Genomic DNA, 23960 nt, shown 5'->3' on the forward strand with positions numbered 1-23960 from the left:
CATGAACCATGCGACCGGGATGATTTCCAACCCCTCAATGTCCAATCTCGCTGGCTCTGCTTCACACCAGCTCATCCTAACTCAGCCCCCTCCAACAAAAAGCTAAAGCAGCTGCCGTACGGCTTCACAACTTCACAGTGGAGGATTTTTGTATCGCATCGTTCGGGCGTCGGATCACATTACTGGCGGTCCGCGAGTGTAGGTAGGATAGCGTTACTCCATGTCTGTGGGTGTGTGTGTGTGTGTTTGTGCGTGCACATACTATTTACCCAGGGTGTGCGTGTGTCGAATACGATGGCCAGCCAGCCACAGTGCCACACACACACAGGGCTCGACAGTGCGACTAGGTACTCGCATTTGCGACTAAAAATATCACCGTGCGAGTTGTAAAATTCAATTTGTAGCACAGGTGCGACTACAGGATTTGACCATTCAATCGTGATAAAGACAAGTCTCTGTCCACAGCAAGTGGACATTCTATAGTTGCGGTTCTATACCTAAATTGATATTTCTGAACGGCGGTATTGTTCGCCAAAAAGAGCAGAGCTACAAGCTAACAACGTGTCGAGGCTCAAAGCGGTGTTAATTTGAAGATCTGTCCCTTTGCTCCCACCGCCCCGCCCCTCCCTGTGTTGCTGCTCAGTTCTCTTCCCTGTCAGCACTCAGCAACGGAGCGAACGAAGCAGGATAGCATGGTAGCACAGAAGACAGAAGGAGTTGCTAGGACCCCGACATGTTGAATACTAAAGTTATTTAGAAAGTTTGTAATGTTAAAACATCACTTGATATAACTTTTAACCAAACGTGGGTGAAACAGCGTGCAGCCGCGCACGTAAAGAGTGCACGTGCGCACGCACATGGAGTGGACAGATTGATTGAGGCCGATTTATGTAAAACATCAAAGCCGGATTTTATTTTTTTTGTAAATACAGTATGTGTTTATCCGTAGGCTACAACAGTAGCATTCACTAGTCTCTCATAGCCAGACGAATCTGCCATTGCAAAAAGAAAATCACACCCATGTGAACCGAGTGGTGCAACTCCGTGTGGGGGTCCCCGGAACTTCCAGACCCACAGGAACGCACCCAGGGTTCTGGCCTGGTTCTGGCAAGTTCCCCGCGAAACTGTTGAGAAATGACAGATGTACTGTGTGGAGGACCACGAGGGGTCCCCGGAACAAACGCTATTTCCATGCTCGGACAGACCGAGGGACCCAGGCAGGGACCCAGGGACACACATTGCTGGACAATGCAGTGGCTGCACCACTCGAAAATAATAATAATCATCCACGCAGTGATGATAGTATGGCTGGCTACGTGAGAACTGTTCTTGTGCCCAGAGCCGACCAGGTGAGCGGCAATGCGCATAGTGTGCGCCGAGTTGACGGCCAAGATGATCGAGGAGAGCTGATGGCATTTCTCAAATCATCTTGGCCGTCAACTATGCGCACACTACGCGCAAGCAGCTCACTACTGGCCAATCACAACGGGCTGTGATCCGCTCTACTATATTATAACTATGGGCTGTGGGATCCAATCAATAATAACGTTTTTTAAATGCAGTAATGCACCTGCATATACAGTATGAAAGGTAAGTCATCCCAGCAGGAGGCTTGGGTTCAAATCAATCCTGAGGCCTTTGCTGCATGTCTTTGAGTTTCTATAGTAATCTCTACTCAATCACTTTAAGAGTAAAGCAGAAAACGCCCCCAAAACTCAGATAAGAATTTAAAGTTAGTTTCACTCATGCCATAGTTTTGGTGAACCAAGACCAATATGGAAAACTCTTTGTCACCCACTGAAATTCCTCAGCTCCATCTTGGATGACTCATCATCTTTCAACATCTGCCAGATGACAAGCCTAAATTTACAATGATCACATCAGTCATGATAAAAATAAATGTTTGTTAATCACTTTAAAAAATAAACAATATAGTGATTAACTTGAATTTGATGATGTAATGATAAAAATTCTACAGTACAGTTACCAAGTATGTAAAAATGTTATACTAGAATATTCAGGAACATAGGGAACAGTAATTGATAATCTATGTGAGCTTTGCAAAGACAATGAATGCTTTCTTGACATTGTATTAGTAATTTCATGGTGGTACATTCATGTTCCAGACCAGAAGATGTTCATATAAATTTAACCAACAGAATTACAACCTGATCTAGAGTGATTTAAGTCACAATATCAGTTTTGTCTACTTTCTCAGTAAAATGCTGCCGTGATGACTCCCCAACCAGGAGGGCATGGCTGTGTACTGTATATGTAATATATGAACTGTATGTAATATCACAGCCTTCACTGGTGTGAAGTTGCTATAACATAATTGTAAAGCCGGGGGTTCTGGACAACTGCCTTTTAATGTACTAAAAATGCCCAAGATAAAATGTAAGAAAATCTGTCAAAATCTTTGTTCCAAATGTAGTCATTTGAGTAAGGACAACCACAAAGTAGTGATGTGTTACAGGCAAATATAGCAAAAGATTGCGATAGTAAGAAGAGACAAAGAATTATGGCAACCAACCAGATGGAGAATTGCCGTGAGAATCATTTCTGATGTTTCCTCACAGTGATATTTCAGCAGGGTCAGTCACATTTAGAAACATTGGTTACTCTACTTCTGTGAAAGCACATCATCCATGTCTTATAAGGACAGAACTATAATTTGGACCTTACCACAAAATAAGAATATATAAGAAATCTAGGCCTGCTGATGGATGACATATAGTGCTGCTGATATATACCGTTTATAGTAGAACTCCAAAATCCAACGGGAAGTGTGACATCACTGTTTGGACCAAAAAGAAGATGAAACGGAGCATTAGAGCGAGGCTGCATATGCATATATGGGCATATTGGCCGGATCGGTAGTGAAACGTAGGTGTAAAAAAAGGCAACATTGTACTTCAAGGCTAAATAGTTGTAAAATCCTCTTTGTGACACAGTAAGTACTGTCATAAGAACCACTAGGCATAGTTGAAATCATTTATCTGATCATTGCTCTGACCTAATGGGCTACACGTCACTCTTGTCCAGTCTGCACGTAAGCAAGGACAAAGGAACAGTCTTCTTCACCGGGCCAGATTATGCATCAACGTGGAAGAAGTAATGGCTTTTCCCTAAAATGTTGAAAGCGTATGCCATCAGAGGGGTTAACGCATCACCAAAACTAGCATATTCCACAAAGCACAGAGGGCTAGTTGAAGACACTAGGAGTGGAATTGTTCTGACAATGACCCTAGAGTCAATCCTTTCGCGTCATACAAGCAAGTGTACAGGCTCTAGTGGAATGCATCTGTCAGCAGAGCCAATAAAGGGCTCTTTTCACTGGGTCTTGCACCCCACTCTTGACCTTGTGTTTGGCCGTGCGTGCTGGTGGTCATGTCGCTTGCCAGCCATTGATTGTCTGGCCTAGCCAAGTGACGCTGTCTTGCATGTCCACTGGCTCTCCCTGACCATGATAGTGAAAATGGGTGGCGGATGCAATTCATTTTGATGAAATTATTATAGGTCTGCTGATCCCATTAATTATGCTAAGTGGGTTGGGACCCAATTGTTGGTCACGGAGCGATTTTTCTGTTTTTTATTATTTCAAAAGATTTTCTAAAATAAAATAAATAATAGTTTATAAGTCAAATAGAAAATAATTTAATGTAATTGTAATTTTCAGAAGTGAAAATAGCACACACACACACACAAACACTTTCGGGTGTGACAGACAGTACAGGGACCCCCAGACGATAACTGTCATTTCTCGAACCGTTTCGGACGTGGGCCGGCTCGCCGGAACCGGCACCCTGTGGATCTGGAAGTTCCGGGTACCCCACACGGAGTTGCACCTCAGTTCACATGGGTGTGATTTTACTAGTTTGTGTCGCGGGGAGATGTCAAACTTCTCTTTTGGGTCTTGAGCTAAAAGGTTTGAGAACCACCATCTAACCTAGAGGCTTCCAAAGGCAAATCCACATGAAACAACTCAGTAAAGCATGCTCAGAGACTACAGTACCATTCTAACAATTCAAGAGGTATGTTAATAATTGTGTATTTATATATTAGCACCTTGCCACCTTCATTTTAAGTGGTTTACAATGTGCGTTGTATCCATCCATTCACACACCGACTGTGGAGGAAACCAACCATGCAAGGCACCCCCCCCCCCCCCCACAAAAAAAAAAACAACAACAAGGCATGGCCTGTTTTGGTGGGGTGTCAGTTTGTGGTCGGTATTCTCTCCATGAGAATATTTTGCAAAATCAAATGCATCGCTCTAGTAGCCTGACACATGAATTTTCATTTTGTTTCACTTCATTATTGAAAGCCCTTCCCACGACAGCCATTTCTGAAATGGGTGTTGCCAAAGCGGCAGTCTTTGACAACTGGTTCACACAAACCAATCAAATTCAAAATAGTAGCAAAGCAGATGACGTCGATGTCAATGTAGGCCAGTCAATCTAAGCTAACAAGGGGTGTGACCCAAAATAAATTGCAATAGTAATCGTTCATTGTTTTTATGATTCTTAGGATCTTCCAAATAACATAAAAAATTGTGAATTAAATACTTAGTGGATCATGGTAATGTCATCCCCTAGCTACTAGTATGTACTGTAAAACAAACGTGGTAAAATATGTCAGATGAAGATGTTACTGTCGCTTCTTATTTATCAAAGGGCGATTTAATAGCCAGATCGATACAGTCGCAAGTTACCGCAGCGGGGGCAGCCATGTTTGGTCCATCGCTGTTGTTGACGTCATCAAGTTGAAACGGTGCTGATAGGCCGTAGCCGCGGTATCAGCATTTCAACCGAGGCACCGCCAATCCGCCATGGACAGTCACCATAACTGAATCGCAAGAACTTTTTTTTTATTGGCCGTGGCTTCAGAGGCTGGAGCCAGGCTATCGCTCTAGTGCAATTTCGAGCAAAATAAATTAGATAGACATATGTATAACTTCATATATAGGTAAAGGTATCTCAGGAGGACATCCTTTAACTCTGGGAAAGCTCATATTTCATGATATTAACAGTCAAATTAATTCAGTGATTGACCAATCAGAATCACCCATTCAACTACTAAGCCATGTAATAAACATTCAAATAGAGAAAAGCATTATGGACCGTGTGATCAACACACACAATGAACATGTATAAAATGCAGATACACGAGCACAAACGCACACCTAAATGCGACCCAATTCATAATCATGGTAGACAAAGAACCTTACTGTCTCTCTCCCCCTCTCTGTCACATACACACAACATTGTGTGCAGGGACACATGTAGCCACAGACATTTTGGTGTAAATGAGACATGAATTATAAGCTGCAAAATATTTAAAATGGCATGTACTGTATGAAACTCCCTCACATTTCTAATTTGAAACTTGAAAACAGTGCCAGTGCACACACAGTTTTAAGCTAGACAGCATTTCTCGTCATCTTTTACTGTGGCTAATCTACCTATAAATAATGAAATGTCTTATTAATTCCCTGTCCGGTTCCCCTCAGTAGCAATTGATCTGAATTTGGACATGGTCATTGACTAATAGCATATGCAGTATGCACCCAACTGCGAAGCCGTTTTTCACTTTCCTAAAACTTCATTTTCCTTAAGCTGTTTATTCGTGTTTTTATGTAAACATTTAACATTCTATCGTCACCATGGTTATAGCCCCTCAAGCTACGGGCTGAATGAATCAAACGCAGGTGCTACTATTAGATTGCTGAAAACATTTAACTTACGGTCCATGTCCACACATAGTGTTTTAGGAGCAGGAGGGTGCTTTCACTAGTTTGGATATCATCTTCATGCGTGCTTATGTGGCACGTGGATGTCTACACATAGCTTCACTCAAACAGTTTAAACGTGCATGAGCGTATTACGATTATTTTCATGTCGGTTTTTATGCTTATTTATATTTATGGAAAAAGGAGTAACAGACCAAGCAGGTCTGAATGAATTCTGCAATGAATCTCTGTATTAACAATTCAACAGGAATTTTGATTCAAGGATATTTATCACCATATTGCCCACCCTATGGGCCTACCCCTACGCCTACCCCTAGGTCTAATCCAGGTTGGTTGTGTTATTAGCGCACCACTCATAGCTTCGCTCAAACAGTTTAAATGTGTGTTCGCGTCGTGGCGATGGGACCTTAGAGTCAGGGCTCGACAGTGCGACTAGGTACTCGCATTTGCGACTAAAAATATCACAGTGCGACTTGTAAAATTAAATTTGTCGCACAGGTGCGACTACAGGATTTGACCATTCAATCGTGATAAAGACAAGTCTGTCTACAGCAAGTGCACATTCTATAGTCGCGGTTCTATACCTAAATTTATATTTCTGAACGGCGGTGTCGTTCGCCAAAAAGAGAAGACCTACAAGCTAACAACGTGTCGAGGCTCAATGCGGCATTCATTTGTAGATCTGTCCCCTTTGCTCCCACCGCCCCTCCCCTCACTGTGTTGCTGCTCCACGGAGCGGAGCTTCCCTGTCAGTGCTTTCTGTCTGTCAGCAGCGGCAGACAGAAAATAAGTCAGAGCGGGATAGCATTAGCATGATAGCACAGAGTCAGAAGGAATTGCTTGGACCGAGTGCAGTACTTTCATCCGACGGAGCATTGGTCCGAACGACAACCTACCTCCTCCCTCACCCTAACCCTAACCTCCCCCGGGGCAGACACCTAAACCTAACCGCAACCCTCTCCCGACCCGCAGCAATGCTCTGTCGGATGATAGTATGCCTCCCATGCCTCCCGCTTGGACCCCGACACGGCGACACGTTATTTGCAAAGTCTGTAATGCTCAAAGTTCAAACGTAACTTACTTTTAACCAAACGCGGGTGAAACAGCGTGCAGCTGTGCACGCACGCGCGCACACACACACATGGAGTGGACGGATTGATTTATAAAAAACAAAACTTGCTTAGCGTTTGCTTACAAAAGCGTGTGCCCAGCATAAATGATAATGCGAATGACCGAACTGGCTGGATTACCGTATTAATATCAGTCAGTCAGTCAAAGCCAAGGAGAATGTTACAATACTAATTCACCATCGAGCAGCCTCTGCACTGTCTGAATGTCACACTAACATGATAGAAAACGGAAGGATAAAAACGGATAGCCTGTCTATCCATCCATGAGCAACAAATTATCTATCTAGCTCTGGTCCATAGCTCTAATGTGTTGCACGTATTAGAGGTATGGAACAGAGCTACTATCGATCTATCTACAAAGTATTAGCATAAAACAAATTGATTATATAGATTATATGAAAACAAACATAATGATATCATGATGAATATCACTATTTTGTGATAATTGCTGAAAAGATAGTGATATAATATTTTGACATTATTTTCCACCCCTACCTCACTTCATTAAAGAAAAATCACACCCATGTTAAGTGAGGGTCGCTCTTGTCATCATACATCATCAAATATCATCTCATACTGGCCAATCAGAATGCCTGTTGCCTGTGATTGGTTAGCTGATTTGCTCGTTTACATATGACATACATTTTCCCTTCAATGTCAATGGCGTTTAATTTATGTCATATTTAGCAGAATTTTGACGTAATTTCTCTGTTGATTGTCAATGGCTCATTTTGAGATGTGTGGGGACAAAGGCTGTATATAGGAGGGGCTAGCGCCCCTTAAAAATACATCATTTTTCATCGTGCTCCTAAAATAATTTGTGTGCTACTAGATTTTTCAACTTAGGCGCACACGTGCTACTTGGAAAAATGCTAAGCGTTGAGCCCTGCTTAGAGTATATATGAATAGACGGCACCCGGAGGAAACCCTGAGGTGAAATGGACATAGTGGCTGAATTTGGTATTGCAAAATTATGCTGGTTATGCTTGCAAGTGTTCCCATAATATCAAAAGTTATAGTATTCCATGGAAGCATATTATGCTTCCATGGAATACTATAACTTTTGAGGAGTTGGTTTGCTGGATACGTTTTTGAACGTGGCGGCGTTTCAAACTCAGTTTACAAGGAGTAGGCAACAATCAATGGACGCACGTCGCATCAAGTAGGATTCACTTTAAATTGTCATCATGAAAGTTTCTTGAATTTTGGCGGAGCAGATTAATGCTCCGCCAAAAGTAGAGGAGTTTGGGGAAAACATTGTTTGCCATAGGCATGGTAGCATAGGCATGGTAACGCCCCGCCTGCCTGTGATTGGCCTACCGACACTGCCCGTCTTGACTGTCCACCGAGGTGGATATAATGCTGGATAGTCAGATGCAAGGTTACTCTCCATGGTGGGAAATAATAAAGATTAGAGAACTATAACTTGTAACTTTTATTTTTGTAGAAACGAATATTGTTTATACCGTTTGCTTTGATGGAATAATTGATTGAACATGCATTCCGTAATATGATTTGATTTGTGTGTCCTAAGATAAAGTGTTTGTGTTGATTGTGTAATTTGTGTAAACTTGAAACATTATTGTACTATAAAAAGGTCTATTTTCTATTTTATTTTCTAGTATTAGTTAACTATAATTAGATTAATACACGAAAATCAACACTAACACTTTATTTAGAACACACCCAAATCATATTACGGAGTGCATGTTCAATCAATTATTCAATCAAAGCAAACGGCATACACAATATTAGTTTGCCTCTTCTACAAAAATAAAACGTACATGTTAGTTGCTGCATTCTGTCGCGCGTGCCAAACGTCATTCTCTTGTTGTATTATTTATTTCTCAATCTCCCCACGGAGTAACCTCTTGTCTCGGAGGACAGTCAAGACTAACAGTGTCGGTAGGACAATCACAGGCAGGCGGGGTGTTATCATGCCTCAGCCATGCTTATGCTCGGACACAAACGAGATTCACGTGTTGAGCAGAGGAGAAAAAAACATTCTTGCTCTCTGCTGCCAAAGGTTGCCAGGGGTACTTTTGCTCTGCTTGTGTCGAGGGTCCGGTTCTTGCTTGCGTTGGGTTGGGGACCATTCCCAACCTGACGGATCACGACGGATCACGCAAGGGAGCTGACGTAAGGGGAGAAGTTTCTCTCACACTCGGTTGCGTAGTGCTTCTTGCATCAATTACGTTCGACTCTGTAAAGCACTTTAGGTGGTTCGGGGATCTGTTTAGGATGCCTCTCCCTAGGGAGGTCCTCGATGCATGTCCCACTGGGAGGAGACCCCCGGGCAGACAAAGGATGAGATGGGGGGGATTACATCGACTCACTGGCCTTGGGACTGTGGGACTTTCAAGCCTCTGCACTGTCGAGCCTGTAGACTTCAGTAAAAATAAAAACTACACTTAGCTACTCACCAATACATAGTCAATCATGTGTTCTCTCCGCAGTAAATAAATAATCTGTCTGTATGCGATCTGACCATTATTATTTTGATTACACTGTCATGTGTTTGGGAATGTTGCTGAAGGTTATGTTATTTTGTCAGCTGACAGTGACACCCAAATCAAAGAAACCATACAGCGTGTGTTGTGTTGTAGTATGATATGATCTGAGTGCCTATGCTGTGTACTTGTATTTGTACGTGAATATACAATGTACTTGATATGTATTGTGTATTGCCTGTAAGCAGACTTTCTAGTTAGCCACTGGAGACATCTCAGAGAGCAAGGTCAACTTGTTGCTAGCCGATTGTTATGTCTCAGTGCCACGTCATTAGGACATTAGGATCCAAAGCTATATATGTTCTGTATGTGTATAATAAAGTGTGAACCCTTGGCGAGATACTGTCTGAGTGTCCCGATATTATTGTTCTCAGCTGGATTATCACATACCACCCAGCCTACACACACACACACACACTACTGGTCTGCCAGAACCGGACGAGGGTCCAGTACTTAGAGATTACAACAGCGTGTATTTAATTATTTGATATCGCCGACAGTCAACGCACTGCAAGGCTACAATCGAAGTATAATTCTGGCGGCCCACGGTGGAATGGACAAGTTAGAGTATAAAAACGGACAGGGCAGACCCATTACTGTTGTGGATCAAGGTTATGTTATTTTGTCATCTGACACCCAAACCATACAGTGTTTATTTAATTTTATATCTACAATGGTATATGTCTCCACAGTGAGGCTGGAAAATATAGCCTAGCAGCCTACTACTATAGACCGATTCCGTACCGGTTTCATGGTCGCAGCCTACGTATTTCCTGTAGGCGGACTCGACGTAGCTGCGGGGGTAAAACCCTCACCAGGCGCACCTCTTCCACTACAGTGAACGGCAGAGTGACTGATGTTAGTTTGCCTCAAACTTTACTCCTTTACCTGCTTTTTTACTAACACTAACATTACAAAGATGCCCAGAACATCGAGATGAACCTGCTGCTCCAACAGTAGTGGCAACATAACAAATAAAAGAAAACGGAATGTCTAATATCCACCGCGATGGCTGAGACCAGAGCCATTGAGTAATGGTTGAGACAAAGCAGTGAAGAATCCTGCAAGATACATAATTTCAGTCTTACCCAATACCCAATCTTTCTGTTTTATGAACACAAGGCTGCTGTATTTTATACCTCATACTAAGCATTTAAAGTATGAGGTATAATATACAGCAGCCTTGTGTTAATAAAACAGAAATATTTGGTATTGGGTAAGACTGGTGTTATGTATCTTTCACTGCTTTGTCTCAACCATTGCTCAATGGCTCTGGTCTCCGCCACCGCGGTGGATATTAGACATTCCGTTTTTATTTTTATGTTGCCACTACTGTTGGAGCAGCCATAAACTACACAGGTTCATCTCGATGTTCTGGGCATCTTTGTAATGTTAGTGTTAGTAAAAAAGCAGGTAAAGGAGTAAAGTTTGAGGCAAACTAACATCAGTCACTCTGCCGTTCACTGTAGTGGAAGAGGTGCGCCTGGTGAGGGTTTTACCCCCGCAGCTACGTCGAGTCCGCCTACAGGAAATACGTAGGCTGCGACCATGAGACCCGCTACGGAATCGGTCTATAGAGGGTATGCGTGTGACATCATCATCAAAGCAGGAAGTTATGCGGGAACGCCTTCTGAGAGGCAAAAAACAACTTTCTGGCCTTGACAGCCCATACATCCAAACAGAAAAGTCCTATCTGGTTGCATTAAACAACATTAAACAATGTTAAACTCACTTTGCATGTTGCTTTGCCACTCGATGTGCCATTCACTTTAAGCATGCACATACCCTCTATAGCCTACTAGGCTACTGGTAGGCGGATAAATGGCAACCAGAATAACCCGTTCTGAGTGAAACTCCTCCCTATGCACTGGCCCTATACATGACAAATTCTCTCAAGTGCCCACTGCGGCACTGCCCACTCTTCTGCACACAGCTAGTGCCTAGTATGTGACCCTCAAAGTACATCACACAGACAGTACATCACAGATCTTTACATCTTTGCAACTCATACAAACAAAACAGCCATTTTTGCACAATGGCAGAAAAATACATTCAAACACAGAGTGAGCTTAAAGATTATATCCGACTTTAGCCTTAGCATCCAAACTCTAATTTGGCTGGTTGGTTAATGACATTATGACTGTGTGGCAAAAAGAGAATACCGGTAAGTACTAGTATTACTGCTTGCCTTTACATGGTCTTTACAAGTTTAGCATCCAAAAACAAGATATGTTGGCATGGAGGGCGAATCTAATTAAGCCTTTTAAGCTAACGTTATGATGTTTTGTAAGTTAGTTTGAACTCAAGCAATAGTCCGAGCCCGCCGTTCATTCGTGCCGTCTGCGTTAACATTGTACAGATTAACGACTAAATAAACGATTGAGAGAATTTGCAATTTTGCTCAACCGTTCATTTTTATAATTTATATTCTATTCAACCTGATTCGGCTCTTGCAGAAGTTCGTCTATAAACCAACAGATGAACAGACCATAAATAAGGTCATAAAGTTCTTGAGAGTGGAACCCTTTCGTTCCACACCAGGAAATAGACTGACCCATAGCTAGGGATACATTGCGTCGCACAAGTGTCGCTTGGCAAAAATGACGACATTTTTTACACAAGAAAGTGTCGACGCGGCACTTTGTTGGCTAAATTACGTCATTTGTGTCGAGTTAGCACGCCCGTTCTACGAAATATAGCCATTAGCCTTTAATCCGTTTGTCTGACAAGAACAACAACGGTCAACGGTGGCATTCGAGTTTATGTGTTGAGCTAAAATATGCCAGTCTCCAAAATGAACATTAGTAACAAACGCACACTTACTTACCAGCTCATTTTTGTGTGAATGTCTGTAATAATTCCAGTTTCGCAGAGTAGTTTTATTTAACGTCTTCACAGGACTTCATCCCCCTTTAGTTTACATCACAATCACCAACACTCCGCACAGGAACAGGAAGCCACGAGTGTTTCCTTAAAGGAAGTTGTTTCGCAGAAACAACAGTCAGAACATTATGAGAAGAATAAAACCTTCTTTCATTGTATTTGAGATTGATGCCAAGCAGACAGCAGTACATTTTATAATAATAATAATTTATAACTCAAAAAATAAGAAAGCTGCGTAAACTGCTTTGTGTTCACTCTTTCATGTTTTCTGTTAGTAATCCCCCTGGCTGTATTAATAACTTTGTTGTTAGTGTTTGTAATGTTACATACATATATTTTATATATGTATGTACATATATAAATATATTATATATATGTGTATATATATATATATATATATATATATATATATATACATAGCCTACATACATACATACGATACATACATACATACATACATACATACATACATACATACATACATACACACACACACACACATACATACGTGTGTGTGTGTGTGTGTGTGTGTGTGTGTGTGTGTGTGTGTGTGTGTGTGTGTGTGTGTGTGTGTGTGTGTGTGTGTGTGTGTGTTCTGGCATGGGGGGTCAGATCAACATATGGAATTATTAATTATGTACTGGCCATATATGGAGCATGTCTTGAGTGTACAGGGTTTGATGAGGTCAGATTAATATAATGTCAGAACAGGTCAGCTCCATATATGGAAATCTATGGGTGGCAGTGCGGGCAGTGTCTTGAGTGTACAGGGTTTGATGAGGTCTGGCCATATATGGAGCGTGTCTTGAGTGTACAGGGTTTGATGAGGTCAGATCAACATATGGAATGTCAGAACAAGTCAGCTCCATATATGGAGATCTAAGGGTGTCAGCGGGGGCACTGGCAGTGTCTTGAGTGTAGGCCTGCCCTACAGTGTTTGAATGGACAGGTAGAGTTTGAATGGACAGGTATCAGTCAAAAGGGAGACATCGAAGAGGAAGGACAGGTGGGGAGGATCAACATATGGAATGTCAGCTCCAAATATGGAGATCTAAGGGTTTTAGGTTTGAGGTCAGAGGTAAAGTTGCTGGCCGGCTCCATATATGCAGATCTAGGTGATGATCCAGTCTTCTCCATGTATGGATATCCAGGGTTTGATGAGGTCAGTGTCGTGATCTTCATATATGGACGGCCATATATGGTGGCGTGGCACAAGGCGTGACCTGGAACCGTGATCTCACGAGGCGTGACCATATATGGAGGCGTGATGACATGAGGCGTGATCATATATGGAGGCGTGACCATATATGGAGGCTTGACCAACCGACCGACCAACTGATGGGAAATGCAGGTTTTCATAGTAAGACACCCTGAGGGCGATAACTAAAGTGGTGAAGTCGCGTGCACGCATCCACCTGGGTGATGGCAGACGGCAGACTGCTGAGCGAGCACTGCTGCTTTGGTCAAGGGTCAACGTGATGTCACGAGATGTCACGAGGCGTGACCATATATGGAAGCATGGGTGACTAACTAACTAACGGACGGACAGACGGACGGGAGATGCAGGTTTTCATAGTAAATGCGACCTACAGTCACACCCATGGAATGAAATGAAACTAGTGGAAAAAGAATAATGATAGGATTTTTCAATATTTTAAAGTAAAGCCAAAACTATATTTCACATAACTCTGTGTTTGTGTGTGTGTGTGTGTGTGTGTGTGTGTGTGTGTGTGTGTGTGTGTGTGTGTGTGTGTGTGTGTGTGTGTGTGTGTGTGTGCGTGTGCGAGCGTGCATGTTGGGGGGGGGGGGGGGGGGAATTGGCCAGTATGCGTGTGTGTGTTGATTCAAGAAAAATTAAAAAATGAAGATAATTGTATCCTTTTCTTTATTCAAGTACTTACATAGAAATAACTAAACAGTTGCATTACAACAAACTGAAGTGCCGAGTAAACAAGGGAGCACATCTCCCCTTCACAAGGTTATAGTAAAGTCCATTACAATATTCAGCTCATAAAAGGACCTTATTATAAGGTATAGTAAAACATGAATTAGGCTAAAAACATCCACGACATTTTAAACAAGACCCCGTTTTCTTAAAAGCCAACAGAACATATTCCCAGTGTGTGTTTCCAATTGGTCTATTTTAGCTGTTGAAAGTTATCCCATTTCACTCGATGTGACTTCTGTTTTCATGCATATAAAGTAACTGACCCACCGCCTTTGGAATCTCAGGGTGGCAGTTTGAAACACTTTCGTGCACATGCAAATCATGAGGATATACTGTAATGAAAAGGAAAACACAAAAAACTGAGGCATCTGAACAGCAGTGCCACCATGACACATTGACTACATAATCCCTGATGCCACCTTAGTCCACACGAAGAGATGAGTAGCCCATCATATCTACACAATATTAAAATCTTAAAAAAATAAAATAAAAAACAATATCTTGAATTGCCTTATTGCCCAAGGCCAACCTCAGTTAGACTAAAACAAACAAGTAAAGCTAAACATAAACATTTGCCCCAAAGCTGCCTTCAGCTTTAAGCTGACTGGGGTTACATCTATGATTTGTTGGTTCTGTGGAGTTTTTATCTCTTATTGTATTTGATCATCCAACCCTGCAACCCAATTTGGCACAAAGATGGCTGCTAATGTTGGAACAGATCCAACATGGAGCAGAGAGCTAGGAGGAAGCAAGCTCCTATTTAAGTTTTTGTTATAACCATTCAAAAAGAACATAAAAACAGGAGGTCCTATTTGGACAAAATAAATTAGGCTACTATTAAGAAGGGGCTGTTTTGTTACATTGAACAAATTATTGACATATGAATAAAATCCATACTTGACCATTATCATACCATCATTATTCTTATTATTGATGCACAGGATTCAGTGGTTGGTTGTGTCTGTCTGTCTGTCTGTCTGTCTGTCTGTCTGTCTGTCTGTCTGTCTGTCTGTCTGTCTGCCTGCCTGCCTGCCTGCCTGCCTGCCTCAAAGAAGGTGTGTGTGTGGCGGCGGCGTGTGGGGGGGGGGGCTGCAGGGTCATATACTGTGTACATGTAAAATGTATCGTTCACATTCCATTGAAAAACGGTATCAAAACAAAGGAGACAAACACAGTCAGATGATGTGACCGATCATACATTGAGTTTGCAAAGTTGTAATTACATGGCTTCTGGGAAATATTTTGGTGTAGTCTACGCCTTGCTCTGTATCATTCCTTAACACATAGCAAGATAAACACAGTTATCTTTCAATGGAGACCACATTCAATACTATAATTAAAAGCATCCATTGTCACTAGCATGTGTCAAATGAACAGGGCAGACAGACACATCATCTCTTTTAGTAACACTGGACAGCTTTTGTTTCTGTTCTATCTATGGTTTTTGGTCAAATAAATTGGGGTTGAACCAGAGCCTGTGTTTATCAGTATTTAACATAAAATTGTACTTGACAGTGTAAGAATTTATTTAAACCTGAATCTTAGACTTTTAACATGGGTGATCCACTGGAGAATTACATGAGGAACTGTTGATGTTTTCATTGTCATTGCAGTAGAATGGGTTAACTCAAATGTATTTTTTATTGTACAAACTATTTATTTACAGTTAGACGGTACTGTAAGTGTGAACTCTTCAACTCTCACAAAGTGCAAGGAGGTCTGTTCATTTACCCATGTAGATGAGCTGAGAAAATAGTTTGAGGCCAAATTAATTGGAAAATAAGTGGATACTTGCCAGGAAGCACAGCACAGTGAAAACTGGTTTGCCCTGGGAAAGAGGAGCATGGCCTTGGATGCTCATTTGTGAACGTAGGCTAGTCTTCTCAGTGGCCACGCTTTTACTAAACCTCTCATTTGGCCTTTGCATTTGTCAGTCAATATTTCCTAAGTTTAATTGCACACTGACCATTACAATATTTTCTCCAGCACACAAAAACAATGCCTCAACAATGTCTCTGTCTTTTCTCCAGCACACACTTAACATGGCGAGAACACAACCAATGCATACTGAGAAATATGAAGTCCACTAAATGGAGATTTAAACTAGATGAGTGGCTCAAGGCAAATTAAAGTATGATTAGTGTTACTGTTATGTAAATGGTCACTTATCTTGGCCAAATTGTAGGGTATAGTATTTGCAGTGTAGCGCAAACAGAAAATAACATAGTTCAGAACAGTGACAGATTTACCTTTGGGTATATGTCATTCTAGCCTTGGTAAGTATCTTGCTTCATTATTGAGCTAATGTCAACAAAATGCCACACTAACTGAGGTCTTCTTTCTTTCTTGTTATTGAATTATATCAGTTTGGAGAAAGCCTTCCTTAAAAAAAGAAAGTATAAAGCACAACAAAATAATATTTCAGAGAAACTTAATTTACTACCAACTTACTACTAGATCAGTTTATAATTTGTCATCCATTCAGGCCACAGTTGTGCATTTACAAAAACAATTACACTTTCAGATATACAGTACACCAGAGGCTCAGAGGATGTATGTGACCTGAGGTATTTACTCATATCAAGACGAGAATATCGTAGCACTCACATATCAAAATCTCCATTGTCCTTTAATGTCTTTCACTGTAAAGCACAAATAATCATTCAGTCTCCTATTCATCAGTCTGCATTCGGTTACTCATTTAACACACGTTTTTGAGTGCAGGTAAATGCACAAAGAAGTGTAATGCTGATATAGATTTGTTTATAATAGAGGTTATTGATTATTCTGATTTTGCCCAAAATGGAAATGAGGGTTGGCAGGCATAAACAAAACTGTTTTCGTGTTTTGTTTATTCAGAGAACACATTAGTGCTTCCTTGATCCACTTACCACGGTACAAAGTATTTATGAAATGGAAGATACGACATCTTATTCAGCATTGTCTAAATGCTCCAGACTTTTGCAATGAATTGTGGCCATAAAATATTCTGTATTATAGTTTAACTATGTTAAAAAAAAGCCTTAAGACATATTCTGCACAAGCATTCAGTCAATTGAAAGTTTGTGTATGCAGACATTTGTATTTACATAATGTGCATGTAGGCATGCACAAAAAATGCACAATTGAATACTGTATTATGGTGCATTTGACCGTCTGGGTACGAAAATGTAAGTTCTACGCTACCTGCATATATATTTGCATACTGTACAAAATAACATCTCCTTAGAACTCAGTCTCTCCATATTGTAAAAAGCTGTAAACATGGATTGAGATATTTAATCTTCTCACACAATGTGCTGCTCATGTTTTTGTAATTAAAAATGAAGTAGTTTAAGTATTATATATATGTTTTTGCATTGTGTCTAAGTACATGCTTAATACTGTCAATCACAGACAAAAGGCCTTAATTGTGTTGGTTTTTATCCTTATCTCTGCTTTTGCATGTTTCAGATTTACCAGCCAGAGGCAGACACTGGAGTGTTTAGTCTTTTATGCTTTCAGTATTTCATTTACGGGTTGGTGGATGTGCATTCTAAATGTGAGTATGCTGCGTGGTATAACTGCAACCTAAAAACATTTGTGAGCTGTTAAAAATAATAAAATCTTTGAAATGCTATCATGATGTAACACTATACTTGAAGCCACCATATGAACATGTAACATAACGTCCAAAAAGCAATGTCTCAGAGCTACAGACCACAGGTTGTGTTCGGATACAGGTCATTCACTTAAATAAATTCACTGCAATGTGACATGAATATATATATTCTATGTGACTGTAAATAAATATGTCTTGGCAAAGACATTGATTGCTGCAAATGGGTTTGTCTATGGATAACATGACAGGACATTTGTTTGTGTTGTATATCCCCCAAAGAAATCAGATTCAGCCATAAACTGGATATGGCACAATTGTGTGCAGATAACTTTAAATCTCATAAGCAATTTTCAAGCATTTTGGTAGAGTGATATTTCCTTGAAGTCAATGTGTGCACTAAGTTGTTATCGCTGTTATGTTTGGCAAATGTCAGGCACAATAATGAGAACAAGGTTGGCTGTTATTACAATACATTTGGCACATTCGTTTAAGAAAACAACATTCAAATATAAAAAATACCACATTTCAACAAAAACAACAAAAAATAAGACAGTCAAGTGCCACTAATAAGGTATCCATGACAGTACACAAATTTAACCAATTGCACTTTTAAACAACCCAATAATATTAATGCATACAACTCTCTTCTATCTTGTCTATTTCAACCCCTGTGATGGATTCTGGCATCCTTTCGATTTAGAAATTCTCTTAAAACTTTACATGAAAGTGTATTCACCTCCAAAACATATTGATCTACTGTGGCTTTTTGGACAGAACATGCCTCTCTGTTTGCTGGCACTGTGTTAACTTATAATAGTATCTCAGGCCCTGCATTACTTGAAGGAGACTGTATAAGCATTATTTCCCTCCTACTCAATTTAAGGACATCCATCTCAAAATAGAGAAAGGACAAATCAAAAGAGAAAGGGGTGTAAAAGAGAGTAAAAAGTCACCTATTTATCTCATAGTGGGCATGATCCTTTCCTCCTCAGTCTCTTTATGGGGCATAGTGGCGGTCCAGTCTATGCACAGGTAGTGACGGTCATGATGCTGCCACTATTGCCCCCCACACTACCACAGGAACTGGGGGGAGAGTTGTGGCTGCCAGCTGCCACACTGCCTTTGTCAGCAGGCTTCTTGTCTTTCTGTTTTAGGTGAACCTTAGCATGTCTCTTGCGCTCGTCACTTCGGGCAAACTTGCGTCCACAGAACTCACAGGAGAAGGGCTTCTCGCCTGTGTGGGTGCGGATGTGTGTGGTCAGGTGGTCGCTCCTGCTGAAGGACCGCATGCATATTCTGCACTGGAAGGGTTTGTGACCCGTGTGGATGCGAAGGTGACGTGTTAGCTCGTCTGAACGTGAGAAGCGTCTGTCACAGTTCTCTGCTGGACAGGCGTGTGGCCGCTCATGCACAGGCGTTTTGCTGGGCCGGTTCGGGTACTTCCTCGGCCGGATGGGTTTGAGTGTCAGAGTCTGTGGAGGTGGGTGGTGCTGTGGGAGATGTTGCTGCCCACCAATGAAACCAGGGTGAATCTGCTGCTTGTCTTTGAATGCTCTGATAGTCTCCAGTGGCGTGATAGGTGGAGGGTTGACCCGTATGGGGTCCATGGTCTGGAAGGGCTTGTGCTCCATGACACCAACGTCCCCTTGGTGATGGAAAAGATTGTAATCAGGTATCATGGAGAAAAGGCTCCCATCCATGGATGGTTTAGAGGTTGAGTGATAGTCATTGCTGGGGTATGCAAGGCCAGTGCTGGTAGCAGGGCTGTGATGGAACGAGACCTGGTCCTGGTATAGGTCACCACAGGTAGAATAGGCAGGCAGTGGTGGACCATACACTTGCTCCATGTCTGACGTCTGTCCACCCATGCTGGCTGCAGAGGATGTCTGGGTTGTTACCGAACCAGGTGATGGTGAAACGCCCAGGATTCCTGCGCTGACTAAACTAATTATATTGTTATCAGAGCACCATCCAGAGCCACCAATGCCACCTGAAGGCGGAGTGTCAAAGGCAAACTTCCCCAGGTAGGTAACAGTCTGTCCACTGCGGTTAGATTGGAAGCTGGATCCATACTGAATCTCTGCTGTTCCTTTCTCACTTCCCATGCCCAGATCCATGATGTTATCTGAATTAAAGGGGGTAAAACACATAATGTAAATCATTATTTTGCACAGTTGCATAAAACATTCAATGAACACGTGATGAACACACTGTGATTGTGAACGAAATACACTCTAAAACCAAAATCTATAAACTATACTAAATATGAACTTGCTTGATTTCAGTGTCAATCCCTGGTTAGTTCCGAAATTCAGCTTTGCTGCATATCCCTGTATAATAATCTGCCAAAAAGAGGTCAAAAATAAAAGTAGTCCAATACAGTTCATAAAGAAAATGTGAGCGCTGTCAGACCTGTAAGTTAACTGACTGACTGCTGCATCTGAGACAGTGGTGTGTGTCTCTCTCTCTCAGATCCCACAAGCTCTCATAAATCAAGACCTAAACACCCCCTTTGATCCAGTCATTGTGTCCCACTGGAGGACAGCCAAACAAACTCAATGGCTAGATCTTATTCCTTTCACAGTAGGACAGATTATGAGGCACTTCGACCACGATCACGGGTTCAAAAAGTATTCGCACCAAAGAAAGATAAGAAATGAATAAGGAAATTACATTTGTAAAAGATAAGAAAATACGTGCAAATTCCACTCTCAATACCTTTCTGTCAGTATTCTCTGTCTATATAGTGATGTGATATATTTTACAGCTAATCTGAAAGCGCTATTCCATATCAAATACAGAAATGATTTGAGAGGCAATGCCTTGGTGTTTACATACTCTTGCTATACTGTTTTGAAAAGACATCAACAGCCAATATAAAACTGTCCTTACAAATTTCAAGAAATTACACAGTATTCAATAGTTATTAGTAATTATACTACTGTTTTCCACAATGCAAAGTGTCAAAGACATGATTTTACCTTTTTTGTTAAAACCTGAGCAATAACATGAATGTATATCCCATGCATTCTATAGGACCTACAGGTAGATTTAGTGGGAAATTCTGATTAATTGATTAGCATATAATAATGTGGTGATCTTTTATTATTAGTATTATTAGGCCTATTATTATTACATCATCTGTAACACCACTTTTATATCCTATTTTGTCTTTTAAAATGTGAAACTTAACAGGTAATTAAAATGTAACAATACAATGCTGCATTTAATCATACAATAGGCTAGTGGACGCTTAAGTGTGTTTTATCCAACCTTAATTGTTCCATATTTTCAGTTTGGAGTGGACCTATATATGAATTACGTATATCCTATTTTTCTAAAAGGAGCCTATCACAAAAGGTATAAAATGTCTAGGCCTAGATTTAATTTAGAATATTGTAAAGTGTACATAACAGTGTGTACACTGCAAATACATTGATTTGGTATTTAAATCTATAGCTCATTCAGAGTATCAGCACATTTTCTCATAAAAAAAAAAAAAAAAAAGTGTAGCCTATTTTCAGACTCGGGAGAACCTAATTGCGATCGAGGTAACCTAACACAGCATGGTATTTTCAATTAGTCTAATCTCGGCCTATATGATAGTTATCCTCAACACTGACCGATCACCTCAGAGGCAAAAGGTGAGGCTATATGCAACAAGTAGCCTATAGACTACCAATTGATTTAAAGTCAACTCGCGACACTGCATATTAATATGTAGAAGTATATCAGGCCTATACATTCAATTGCAATAAAAAATATATTTAATGACATTTAAAATGTGCTCTGGTTCCGCAACGTTGGCTATCAGTGAATGTAAAAGGGTATACGGGCCTATAACAGAAATAACTGCGGCGACACACGCCTATATAAAGAAGCAGACTGGACATTTGTATAGATGTTAATAAAATTATGAATGAAAACCTCTGTCTGAAGAAGCCTTGCACAGTTGCACAACTTGCACTGATATGCCCGGGTCATCAATAGCCTATATGCTCATCTCAATCTACGCCGGCCGTTTAACCTTTATTTAGGTTACATTCCAATTAACAATAGGCACATTTTATAGCTTGCGCAAAACAAGCCTTTATTTCACAACCTTTTAAACATGTAATTTTTACTTGTCTGGGTTTCAACGAGTGTAAACCCATATAGGCATAATAGACAACTGTTGTTCAACTTGGCTAGTGCATTAAAAGTATAGCACTTGTTTGAATTGTTGAATTATTATAGATTAAATCATTGTCGCTTAAAACGTACACACTTATAGCTTGGTAACTTAACTTCACCCCATATAAGCCTAATTCAAATCAATAATTAATATAGAATATAGAGTTGTCCTAAAAAAGTATTGGGCGCCGCTATACGAATCTATTGCATGCTTGTGCGTCTCCGCCGAGCGCTAACAGGTGCCGGGCAGATAGGAGCGCACCGAGCGCTGGAGACAACTGTTGCCTTGTCCGCATGCACGCTCAAAAAAAAGTAGTTTGAATGACTTCCACACACAGTTTTGGTGAGGGGAAAAAAAGGGAGAAAAAAAGTCATCAAACCCTTACCTGTATTCATCTGTGAATAATGGTTAATAGAATCCGTACTGGTGAATATATTCATAGACGTCGGGATCTCCTCCTCGGGGTAGAGACTGTCGGGAATCGTGTTTATTAAACTGCTCATGGTAAGAGGGAGCTTGTCCGCCAGTTTCCCTGTCATAGCACTTATTCAGTCAGACATAGAGATGACAGCGTATATACGAACAAATATCCAGACAGTTGCACTAGTGTTCTCAGGTTGAAAACACAGACGGTGATGATGGTGATCAGTCATATGAGAGGATTTAGGAGCAGGAATCCTGTCTGTGCTGTATCCAAGTTCCCGCGGAGGCAGCCCTGGATATCCTTGTCCTTAAACCAGAGCTGTGTTGTTATTACTATTGTGAGTGACAACTGTTGGTCTGCTTGTGGAGAATATGAAGTCAGTGAATCAACTGTATACGGTGGTGGTTGCACGAGAGCAGCGCTACTTGCTCTATTGGAGCTTGATAGGGGACTCCAGTTTGCCTGTATTAAATAGGGGGGTGGAACATTTGCGTGACGTAGATGACCATTTATGGATAGGCTACACAAAGCGAGGCAGTCCACACAGCACGTCAGCCCGTGGAAACCAGAAGCGAGGAGCAGTCCGTGAGCCTGCACCGTGACCGGCACAACTTCCAGTTAAAACGTAAAGTTTATAGAGGTTAAATTGTCTAGCACCGGAATTAGGCTACGTCTCTGGCTCGCATGCTCTGCCATTAGAGTGGAACAAAAAAAAGACATAATTCATTAATTAAATCATAATAAATGATTGTAGCCTCATGTGTAATTTCTAGATTATACACCTATGGCTACCACATGTTGCAGTTTGCCTAATCGAGTGCTTGTATAGTAGGTGAACGTTTAATGTCAGGCTACGACAAGGACAAATGGCTAGTCCTATATATACTGTCAAGTTCAAGCTCAGTCTGAGAGGGAGACTGAGACACGGGGAGATGAGGGGGCGACGCGTCATCACATAAACGTATAATGTAGCCTATAGCCTACATAACTGCCTGAAAACAAATTAATGTTGATTCAAATTCGTAGGTTGAGCAAGTTAATTCACGGTTTTACCTTTGTCTTTACTTCCATTCTATTATTCTAATCCACGTTGATTAAAAAAACCCACTATATTTATTTAACCACATAGGCCTACTTGTGCACGGAGTTTTAACTGTCCTGTATTGCAGAACATTGGTTTAAAACAGTCGTGCAGCAACATTGGCTGACAAAGACCATAATTACGGAGTTAATCGCTTGTAAATATTGCAAGCGCTTGGTAAATCCACCGGCTTGCTTTGACTTCAAGCGCCAAGTAGCCGCTGAAGTGGAAACTCCATATTTGGTATAATCCGGCGACGCCCCTAAATGTCTGTATTTGGTTAGCAAAGTTCCGGTTGAACTGGTAGGCTAGTGGAAAAGTGATCGGAACCCACAGACATTTAAAAGGAATCACAAAGAAGGACAACGCGTCATGGGTCTCTTGCTCTCTTCTCTTCTCTTCTCTTCTCTTCTCTTCTCTTCTCTTCTCTTCTCTTCTCTTCTCTTCTCTTCTCTTC

General features: G+C 41.1%; 2 protein-coding genes across 2 annotated transcripts in view; both read right to left on the reverse strand.

Moving 5' to 3' along the window:
• bin3 (bridging integrator 3) overlaps positions 1-12335 on the reverse strand; it is a 45283-nt gene extending 32948 nt beyond the window's left edge. Inside the window, exon 1 of the mRNA XM_083784154.1 lies at positions 12220-12335. Coding sequence (XP_083640280.1) covers positions 12220-12227 — 8 coding nt within the window. The 5' untranslated portion in view covers positions 12228-12335. The remainder of the gene's footprint in view (positions 1-12219) is intronic.
• A 4270-nt stretch (positions 12336-16605) lies between these two features.
• egr3 (early growth response 3) lies at positions 16606-22787 on the reverse strand. The gene is made up of 2 exons (XM_083784019.1): positions 22384-22787; positions 16606-19949 (listed from the first exon to the last, which is right to left on the reverse strand). Exons 1-2 carry the CDS (start codon positions 22535-22537, stop codon positions 18847-18849), a joined length of 1257 nt encoding a protein of 418 aa, XP_083640145.1. The 5' UTR covers positions 22538-22787; the 3' UTR covers positions 16606-18846.
• Between the last annotated feature and the right edge of the window lie 1173 nt (positions 22788-23960).

The sequence above is a fragment of the Protomyctophum parallelum genome (genome assembly GCF_964188405.1).
Source record: "Protomyctophum parallelum genome assembly, chromosome: 15".
Classification (NCBI taxonomy): Eukaryota; Metazoa; Chordata; class Actinopteri; order Myctophiformes; family Myctophidae; genus Protomyctophum; species Protomyctophum parallelum.

What these genes read in the sequence shown, in the direction of transcription:
- egr3 (XM_083784019.1), bottom strand. Translation starts at nt 22,537, where the DNA reads ATGACAGGGAAACTGGCGGACAAGCTCCCTCTTACCATGAGCAGTTTA. An exon ending in TTATTCACAGATGAATACAG is followed by an intron (nt 19,950 to 22,383) that starts GTAAGGGTTTGA and finishes CCTTTAATTCAG; the next exon opens with ATAACATCATGGATCTGGGC.